This window comes from Panicum hallii, chromosome 2 (assembly GCF_002211085.1).
Source record: "Panicum hallii strain FIL2 chromosome 2, PHallii_v3.1, whole genome shotgun sequence".
Taxonomy (NCBI): domain Eukaryota; kingdom Viridiplantae; phylum Streptophyta; class Magnoliopsida; order Poales; family Poaceae; genus Panicum; species Panicum hallii.
Window position 1 is genome coordinate 57623754 of NC_038043.1, and position 10710 is coordinate 57634463.

The 10710-nt window shown below is 43.1% G+C and overlaps 1 protein-coding gene and 1 non-coding gene across 3 annotated transcripts; one reads left to right on the top strand and one right to left on the bottom strand.

Annotated features, from left to right (window-relative positions):
• Positions 1 to 247: 247 nt before the first annotated feature.
• LOC112881497 (SNF2 domain-containing protein CLASSY 1-like) lies at positions 248 to 6673 on the top strand. Of its 2 annotated transcripts, none has more exons than XM_025946208.1 (6): positions 248 to 1037; positions 1696 to 1793; positions 1903 to 2138; positions 2244 to 3605; positions 4201 to 4386; positions 4478 to 6673. In XM_025946208.1, exons 2-6 carry the CDS (start codon positions 1745 to 1747, stop codon positions 6371 to 6373), a joined length of 3729 nt encoding a protein of 1242 aa, XP_025801993.1. In that variant the 5' UTR covers positions 248 to 1037; positions 1696 to 1744; the 3' UTR covers positions 6374 to 6673. The 2 variants fall into 2 exon arrangements, with proteins under 2 accessions (XP_025801993.1, XP_025801994.1); XM_025946209.1 differs by having other exon boundaries at positions 1699 to 1793; positions 4231 to 4386.
• Positions 6674 to 6855: 182 nt separating this feature from the next.
• Positions 6856 to 6926, bottom strand: TRNAG-GCC. Its single transcript has one exon. It is a non-coding gene; the product is annotated as a tRNA-Gly (tRNA).
• Positions 6927 to 10710: the final 3784 nt, after the last annotated feature.

The following is a 10710-nucleotide window of genomic DNA, read 5'->3' on the forward strand; positions in this document are numbered from 1 at the left end:
ATTTTTGATTGTCTTGATAAAATGGTGAACCAAGCAAACAATTCAGTAATGGTGTGTTGTACATGAGCAATTTCCTTGGAAATGGAAAAATTGGTTACCGACACTGTACACACTATTCTGGCATTTGCAATGCTTGTACTACTCACTATTCTGGCTTGGAGCAGGCCCTGTTATGCCTGACCTCTATTTTGCATAAACTAACTAACTGTTCTCACTATTTATCCGTATGCTTGCGGCAATGGATGTAGTGCTAGACTATTTAGTTTGTTGGTGCAGATCCGACCGTGATCAAGGGCCAAGGCTGTGTCAGTCTGGCCTGCTCCATTGCCTGGCCTTTTCTGTCGTCTCCTCCACCCTTGCCAAAGATGACGAGTTCCAACCATAAGTTCAGGAAAGGATTACCTCTACCTCGTGTTGGAACCAACCACCATGTCATGTGGCACAGTGGCAGACACCAGACAGCACCAACCATCCATTTTTGCTTCGTTGCAGACTCATAAACAAGCTGTACATTTTTTCTTACAGGAACTCTTCAATGGGTTTCATTCCAGTTCCATCCTGATAAAACTGACTCTTCTCTCTCATAAGTTTCATGAAAAATAGCTTAAGCTGCCAATTAATCCATCGATAAATCCAATAAAATGGATTTATAACTAAAACATTACGAAAGGAATTTAGAGCCAAGGACCAGTTGTGCATAATTACAGTAAATAAAATATTATATGGCCTGTGTTGATTTGGCTTGTGGCTATGCTTGCTCGTTGGAACTTGCAACACTAACAAGGAAGAGGAGATCGAGGCAGGTCAGCAGGCTTTGTGTTGGTGAACTCGAGTGCTCGACTCTGCTTCACTGCTGGTGGGTCCGAAACGATGCCATTTGTTGCTGTTGCAGTCCGCCTTCCTCCGCAATCTCATCTTCTTGTTCTTCCCCTCCATCGTCCTCGTCACTGTTCACTCCATCTCCATTCTCCTCCTCCTCCGCCCGTCCGCCGCCCGACTCGCCGTTCCTGTCCACCCGGACTTTGGAATGGCATAAGGTAGCTCTACCTTTCTTGGATGGATGGAAATGCAACCTCTCGTTCTAGGAGACTGGGGTTTTCTTCTTCTGCATTCCTCATCTCTTCTTTATTTGCCTTGAGTGACCAAACTGAATCCTTTGTCGCAAAATGTCCCATTTCTGCTGAATACGCAGATAGAGGAAGTGCTTAGAACAATAATCGCCTGTCCATCCAAGAGTTTATTTCCTAGTTAGTCATCCTGTCTATTTAATGTATTGTTATTATTCTGCACACAAATGCATCGATTTTTTTTACTAGCATAGACAAGATCCTTGTGCGGTCTTGCCATAGTTTTCTATTCAACGGCTCTGTTGATTTTTGCCTTAACGTAGGATATCTCGTGCTTGTAGAGTCTACATAGGGCAAAACATTAAATCAGCAGAAAAGATATTCGTGCTTGGATTGTTGTTTGGTTCTGTAGGAAACAATATCTTGCATAACTATAACAAACCCTATAACAACGCATTTGCTTACGAAATGGTGCTTGTGCCACCATGATCTTTGTTCCTGAAAACAAAAGGGAATGCATTTTCTCACGTGCAATGCCATCAGTAACCAAGACGCTTTGCCTTGTGCAGATTCTTAGTAACTGTCTTTAGAATTCCATTTTGGTCTGTAGTGAACTTTTTGTCTATAGCAGGCACTTCAGTTTGTGACCATGTGGTTCAATTAATATTGCTGACAAGATGATCAAGGGATCCACAGGCCACCATAACCACCCCATCAGTGCAGTTCGTAAGTGACATATTTCAGCAGCTGTTTCCGTTGTGCCAGCATTGTTGATATCTTTCAAACATTGCTGACAGATATAGGACAAAACTCACAATTCATACTTTTCTCACAGCATTCGAGGCCCTTCATAACGGATCATGGCATGGAGTTAATTCTATAAGGATACGGAATGGCGGTCTCTTTGTGAAATTTGTCTGCTGTGGATCCTCTGTCGAGCATAATATTGATGGGGACAATCTGCGGTTACATTCCAGAAAAGCAACTTGCTTAGATTGCTCGCATGTTCTCAGGCCAGGTGCTGATGTCTGTGTAAAGCAAGCAAGTTCCAGAGGAGAAACAAAGTCTTCTGTATGGCTCTTAACTATTTATTTGTATAATTTTAGAAATGCACTTTATTATATCTTTCACAGTATGGCATCATCTCACAGATGCTTTGTTTTCTTGTGCGCACAGGTACCATTGTATCGTGATGCAAGACTCATCAAAATCACGAAAAAACATTACGCAGACCAGTGCCTCTGCTTGTTTGCTGTTATTTTCTACAAAGACCAGTGCCCTGGCAGCAAAGGAAAAGTGATAGCTGGTACAATAGCCGAGGTGGTGACAATAGGTGATGTTTTCATCTTGCAAAAGCTCCAATATGGGGAGCTCCAGGATCGCAGCGTGCAATGGAGTTCTGCAGAGGATTGCCTCCATCATAATAGAAGCAAGCTGTTAAGTGCAAGATTCTCCACAGAAGTTACACACCTGATAGTTTTGTCTATCCTGAGGGGAATGGAATTCAACATCAAGGTGGTAGAAGGCAAGATCATTTATCAAATTACCAAAAGAGATGAAGTGCAGTATAGTGTTGATTCCATGAGCATACCTCCAGGTTTTGGCAAGAACATGGATATAATATCATACAAGCCACGTGATGAGGCTTTACGCCCAAGGATCAGAACGGTTCCAGTCATTCAGGTTAATAAACAAAACCTTGCAGAATACGGGTGTACCACTGAGATGAATGAATTGGATAGTGCACAAGATGTTGAAGTCTTATATGAGCGTGTGGACTTGAGACGCTCAAAGCGTATGAAAACTCAGCCAGACCGCTTTACTAGTTATGATGCACCTAATTTCAATCGAACCTACAAGAAGAAAGAGGACAATGCATCATCTACCATGAATGAAAATTCAGAGAGTGATTTGGATTGGGATTCACCGGTTCAGGAAGAATCAGGTAATGAAGAGGTGCTAGGAAATTCTGGGGTGAAGCAAACAGCTTTCAGCCCTTTCATGGTCAAGGAAGACCCAAGGTCCATGGATGGCCAGCGCAAGAACCCAATGAAAAGAACTCAGTGCTCTTCTCCTGTAAAGGAAAAACCAACCTCTGTGGAAATAGAAAAGAACACAACAGAGCAAAGATGCTCAGATTCTCACGTTCCACATACACCTGCAAAGAACAAGGAGAAGTACAGTCGTCCACCTTTATCATTTCGACTGAAGCCCTTTACTTCATCTCACAGCCTAGGTGGCAATAGTGAACCAGCATTCTGCCAAAAGAGGGGTAGGAAAAGAAAGAGACACATGCGTGAAAGAGAATACAAGGAAATGATAGACCAATGCATTGGAAATATCCAGTGTGAAATTGAGAGAGATTCTGACTTTAAGCTAGATGTCCAGATAATGAATTGTAGTGGAAATGCTTACCGAAAAGAGGATTTTACATGGTCGTCTTCCACTGATAGTCAAGAGGAGAAGGATGAGTTTGAAGAACTGTGGAAAGAAATGGACTATGCATTGGCCTCACTAGAACTTCTTGAGCAAAACCAGGTCTGTGAAGCATGATTTTCTTTTGTAGTTGTTTTCTGAAAGGACCTTAAGTTTGTTTTCTGTAAGGGATTCAATCATACTTTTCGGTACACAATATGTGTTAATCCTCCTATTAGTAAGTTGGTGGGTATTGTTCAAACTGCAAAGTACAAAATTAAAGTATTTCAGAGAGCATAGTGATAACAACTTTAAAGGGATGCAGCATTTCTAACTAGTCTACATGTAAAGCTTTGGGTGTTATGTTTTTCCTAATAATGCTTTGAAATGATTAAATTAGTAATAGTAAATCTCCATATTTTGCTTGATATGTCCTTGTCATGTACTGTTACTTACCGAACTGGATTATAAAATGAACTAATTTACATTCTCTTGCACACATTTACCTATTACAAGCTAATTTTTTAATATGTTCTACTATAGAAATATTTTGTTGGTTTTGATCGTTTGGACCGGTTTCTAGCAAAATGAGTTTTTGGAGGGTCCACAAGGATTATAGATCAATGAACTCTATCATAGTTCCAAGATAATCATACTTGCCATAAATTACTTAATGTTCTTACAGGAAAATCTGCTACCTTTTGTTTTGTGGTTATAGTGTTATACAATAACAAATTTGGACTTCCAGATGCCAGATTCAGAAGCCACTCATGAGAGCGATACTGATTTAGGAAAAAGAGGAGAACACTGTCATCATGACTGCATACTGGATGAACAGCTTGGTCTAACCTGCAGATTGTGCAACGTCGTGTGCACTGAGGCAAAGGATATCTTTCCACCAATGGTAGCTTTCAAAACAAGATCAAACCATCATTTTCCTCTTTATTTTACTGGAGACCCATTATTGAATGGATTCATATTTTCATTCTTTGCAGTTCACTGGTAAGGACCATGAGAGGCCTGGACGGAGTGAATTTTGTCAACATGATCATGTGCTTGACCCTTCTTTTCTTGAGATCTGTGCACCACAATTCTCCAAATTTAAGGGATCTGGGAATGTGTGGGCTTCGATCACTGATCTTGAACCAAAGCTGCATGCTCATCAAAGAAAAGCATTTGAATTCATATGGAAAAACGTGGCAGGATCATTACACCTTGAAGAAATGGATGATCCGACAGAGAGTAGAGGTGGCTGTGTGGTTGCACATACTCCAGGAGCGGGTAAAACACTGTTGCTGATTTCATTTCTTGTCAGTTACTTGAAAGTTCACCCAAGAAGCCGACCATTGGTCCTTACTCCAAAAGCTGCAATCCATACATGGAAGAGAGAGTTTGAGAAATGGGGTACTTCGCTTCCTTTACATGTGCTCCACTACTCTAACGAAAGGGGCAAAGCAATGGGGACTCTTAGTTCAAAAATGCGGGCGATTTTTAAGAACTTCCGCCGACCATCCTGGAAAATGATGCGGATGATGGATAGTCTGGACAAACTGTGCAAGTGGCATGAGGATCCAAGCATTCTCCTCATGACATATCCTTCTTTCTTAGCGCTTACGAAAGAAGACTCAAAACTGCAGCATAGGGCGTTCATGGCGAAAGTTCTTATGAACAACCCTGGGCTACTGATCCTCGATGAAGGGCACAACCCAAGAAGCAACAAATCAAAGTTGAGAAAGCTACTGATGAAGGTGAAGACTGAATTTAGAATTCTCTTGTCCGGTACAGTCTTCCAGAATAACTTTGGAGAATATTTCAACACCTTAACATTGGCCAGACCTCGTTTTGTCAATGATGTTATGACGGCGCTAGTTGCAGAAGCGGACAGGGAAGCACAGAAAAGGACTGGTCATCAAGAAGCACTTGCGAGGCGTATTTTTGTGGAAAAAGTGGGACAAAAGATCGAGTCTAGTAGCGTAGATGACAGAGTGGATGGCATCTCTGTGTTAAACAAGCTTACTCGTGGATTCATTGATTCATTTGAAGGGACAGAACAGAACAATCTTCCAGGGATTCATGTGTATACCCTTTTCATGAAACCCACTGACATCCAGGAAGAGGTGCTGGCAAAAGTAACAATGCCCGTACCAGGCAATGCCCGTTACCCACTGGAGGTTGAGCTGCTCATCACAATTGCTTCTATTCATCCTTGGCTTATAAAAACAACCAAGTGTGCTAGCACTTACTTTACCCTAGAAGAAGTAGCTAGAGTTGAGAAGTACAAGAGGACTTACGCTGTTGGGTGCAAGTCAAAGTTTGTAATTGATCTTCTGCACAAGTCCTCATTCAGAGGGGAGAGGGTGCTGATATTTTGTCACAACGTGTCCCCGATAAACTTTCTCATCAAGCTGATAGAGATTGTGTTTGGGTGGCGTCTTGGGGAGGAAGTCCTGGTGTTGCAAGGTGATCAAGAGCTCCCTATGCGCTCGGATGTCATGGATAAATTTAACAGCGACAGAAAGGGAAAGAGGAAGGTGCTGCTTGCTTCAACAACAGCCTGTGCTGAGGGTATCAGTCTGACCGGTGCATCAAGACTAGTGATGCTGGATTCAGAGTGGAACCATTCAAAGACAATGCAGGCAATGGCAAGGGCATTCCGGCCTGGCCAGGAGAGAATGGTATATGTCTACCTTCTTGTGGCATCTGGGACATGGGAGGAAGATAAATACAACAGCAACAGGAGGAAAGCTTGGATTGCAAAGATGGTCTTCTTTGGGCGTTATGTTGACTATCCATTGCAAAAACATGTGACTGAAATCGATGATGAAGTTCTGAAGGAGCTTGCTGATGAAGATGAGACCAAAGCTTTCCATAGGATAGTGAAGCAGGACTGAGGAATGCTGCTGCTAGAGTCATACGTCCTATATTATGACCATCTCATGCTAAGAAAGCTTTGCATGGTGCTGCTATGGAAAAGGATCACTTCTGTAGTCTGGTGATTTTAGCTGGAAAAATCTAGAGATCCTTTTGTTAAGACTCTAATATTTTTATGTTAGATAGATTGTTTGGTATTGTATAAACTAGATTGTTTGGTATTGTATAAACTAATCTTATCTGAATCAGATAAGATGATGTGGCAAACCTTCATCATCTTTGCTGATGACAGAGTTCCTATTTCTGCTGGCTTTGCTGCTAGTTGCTTTGCAGTTTGCATCCTCACGCCCATCTTGGGCCATGAGTTCATCCTATCTCAATTAGTTTATACTATACATAACTGGAAAAATAATAGAGTGTCCAAACACTATTCAACCATGCAAGGGCAAGGGGAAAATCAAGTTGCTTCATTCATCAGTAAAAAAAGAAGAGAAGAGCTCAATGCACCAGCCGGGAATCGAACCCGGGTCTGTACCGTGGCAGGGTACTATTCTACCACTAGACCACTAGTGCTACGATGCTTCCAGTTTGTGAAAGAGATATGTGACCTAGTGGGTTCCTGCTCTGGCCGCTCCACTGGAGGTCGACGGGTCGTCAGGCACGGCGGCCTTCTCCGATCCTCCCGGACGATCACAGCCGCTGCATTCCGTAATGACCCAGTTGTTGTCTTGTACTCGAGGAGGGCAGCAGCACCTACCTGCTGCATGATCATCACCGCTTTGTCTACTTCCGTCTCCTACGTTACAAGCGGGTAAGATGTTATCGTGATACCAAATACGATAGTACCTAAATCGGTGCATGTGAAACTACATAAAAAAATAAAGATCGATAGAACAAGCAATTGCCTATATGTATGCAAAATTTAAGCTTGAACAAAAATCCATACAAGAAGAAACAAGAAAGAGAAATTAACATCTAAATAAATAAATAGTTGCGGGTGGAACGGTTCATATTTGATCCACAATCCGTAACTATTCAAGTGCTGATTTCTTTTTTTTCTCCTTGCATAAATTTCTGTTCAAGCTTAAATTTTGCATGCACATAGATGATTGCGTTCTCTATTAATTCACATTCCTTTTATAATTTTACATATACCGATTTAGATGTTAACATGTTATGTCTAGATACATAGCAATATTTATAAATTTAGAAAAACTAAAACGACTAATAATTTAGAGAGGGAGCAGTGACAGGCAACACGAGGAGTCGGGAAACTTCCGGGACTGTTGGTGGGCCCCGGTCCCTCGGTCAGCGGCCCAGTATTCCGGCGCACACCCTGGCTTGGAGTCGCTAGGCGTGCCACCTGATCCCGCACCTGATCAGGAAGGTGTGATGTATTAAATTCCTGTACGCACAGACACGTGTAAAGGTTAGTCCGAGCCGTGATCGGCTCATTATTCCTCCCCGGTATCGGCTATGAAGAGCCGATTGCATCAATACCGGATCGGATCTTTAGAACAGGCAATATATATACTTGACAATGAAATAAATCTTGCTTCATAAATATCAATCTAATCCAATCTACGATAATTAAACCCTCACTGCACGATCGGAACATTCTACACGTGATTGAGCCTAACAAATACGCAAAAGCATCGGAACAATCAACCTGAACAGAAATCCAAAAACTAGCCGAAGAGCCGATTCCTGAAGCAATCTCTTTTCAAGCTACAATCCAGCACTAACCATATCGCCGGAACTTTCAACTCGTTTGCAAGGTCTAATCATGCATATATTGAGCTAAATCTCCAATGAATAGAAACTAGTCATAACAGATTGGATCTATTGATAAGGATAAAGCAAGACGTGACCATCGCATCCAGAACCAGACGCAATGACCACCAAACACTCATGAGCAACAAACAAAGCAGGATCAGAATACGAAGAAAATAATATTACTCTATGCGTGTTAAGATAACCAGCGCTACTCGCCATCTACAAGGCTTCAGAACGAGTAACGCATAAAACGAACGGGCAAAGGTGGTGCTGCCCTGATCACGCAGAACGTGATCGGGGCCGCACAGCACGTACCCGGAGAAACCCTAAAATAGGGGAGGCGATGTGCGCGAGAGTTGTTGATGAATGAATAATCTTTTCCTATTTATTCGTGGTACATATTTATAGTCCGTAGACTTGTCTTTCTTAACCAATCCTAACCAATCACGACACGAATCTTAACTACCTATATCTATATTTACACGGCCTTTCTAGCTCCAGAGCATCCACACAAGGTCCGATTCGTAAGCCCATTATAACTATCCTCCAAGCCCATCTTACTCCATGGCCCACTCTCGGCCTGTCCAGATTATGGCGATAACAGGTTCTTAGTGGTGTTTGATTCCTTGGGACTTATTTTAAGTCTTGTCACGTCGCAATTAGAAAGACTAACATAAGCTAATTATAAAACTAACTGTATAAGACTAGGGTTTATTCATGAGACGAATCTATTTAACCTAATTGATCCATAATTAGTATTCACTGTTGCGTCAGGTGGGCTAATCACGGACTAATTAAGTTTAATAGATTTATCTCTTGAATAAATATAGGAGTTATAAAATTTATTTTATCATTAATTTATATTTAATATTTCTAATTAATATCAAACATTCAGGGCTTCAAATAAATCAAGGAGGAACCGAACCACCCTTTAATACATAATGCGCGGTAACACCCGATTTGGTCTCCACTGCACTCGACCACTCGAGCGAGGTTCGGGGTTCGGCATTGCGGTGGCCGGAATTGGGTAGCAGCTGTCTCCTGGAAATGGAGAGCCCAGCTACGGCCCAAATCAAGGGATGACTAAAAACATGGTGGCCCAAATCAAAGGATCACTACAGATATGGCTGGGCTGCATGTGTGATGGCAATTCAAAATATGCCCCACGCCACGCGACCATACACACACACACGAGAAAGATGTCCGGTCCAAATAGTAAAGAGTAAATTAGTTTCTTGATTCTAGTAAAAATTCGGCTTAGTTTCTTGATCTCTTTTCAAATCAACTTGCTTATTTTGCTTATTTGGACTAGAAAGGAATTTTATTTTAATTCTTAACCCTTCCGTCCATCCTGTCAACAGCTGCCGTAAATTCGCCCTAAAAACCAAAGTACCCCTAATGCGATGATGGAGCTCCCGCGCGGCGGCGGGGCGTGCCCGTGGCAGCTCCCGCTCGCCCGCGGCCGGCGGAGGTGCGCAGATGGCCGCGAACTGCGGTGGGGCGCGCCTGCGGTGGCTCCCGCTTGCCCGTGGCCAGCGGAGGTGCGCATGCGGCCGCGCGCGGCGGCGGTACGCGCCTGGGGCGGCTAAGGCTCGCCGGCGGCCGTGCACAAAGCTCCAATGCTGCACAGGATCTCAATTTGGCCGCACGGAAACCCAATTCGATCATGTCGAACCTCAGTTCAATCGGTCTGGTCTTGATTTGGGGTTGCAAGACCTTGATTCAACGGGACCCAAGTGAAGATGGGCAACCGTTAAAAAATAAGTCGACGGCCGCGGATATAGGTTTGTATGCCCGTGGGCGGGGTATAATTTTAAACCCGACGGATATATGCTAACGGGTTTGAAAAAATAATATCCGTATCCGTAAATCCACCAAACCCGATTTAGCGGCTGACATTAATGTGTGATGTATCATGTATTAATGTACGAGACTAGTTTATTTATATGATCAGATTTATTTATTTTTTTAAATAAATGATGTTTATTTGCTGTTGAAATGTAATATTTGCTTAATTTTCTAAAGCTTGCGGCTACACGGGTGTGCCCGCGGATATACGGATATCCGCGGATAGCGGTACGGGCGTTGTCGGAGGAATTCTCCAGCCGGGTGGCGGAAAGCACCCGCCTAATCCTAGTTAAGGATGGGTTTGGAGGAGACTTAGAAACGCTCGATCGGTGGACAGATGAACGCAGGAAGGACACGAAGATTTAGAGTGGTTCGGGCCGCCGGAGCGTAATACCCTACGTCCACTTTGGTGTTGTATTGGCTGCGTGAGCCTGAATGGAAAGCAGCATAAGCTTGTTTGTGTGCAACCTGAAACTTTTTCTAACAAGTGCACTCTCCCTTTTATAGTCCAAGGGGAGTGCTTACACTGAGCGGGACCCCGACATGTGGGTCCGGCCTACAGGAGCCTGTTCTATGAGAGATATAGAGATCTCCAGCTCCTCTCCGTAGTCCTCTCAATCGAGAAGTTGATGTGCGTATCCACAGTCAGGATACAGCCGTGTACAGCCTTGTCTTGCACAGTGTCCGGCGTCAGCGCTGCACAACAGTGTAGCCGTGCTGTCACTGTTGGGAT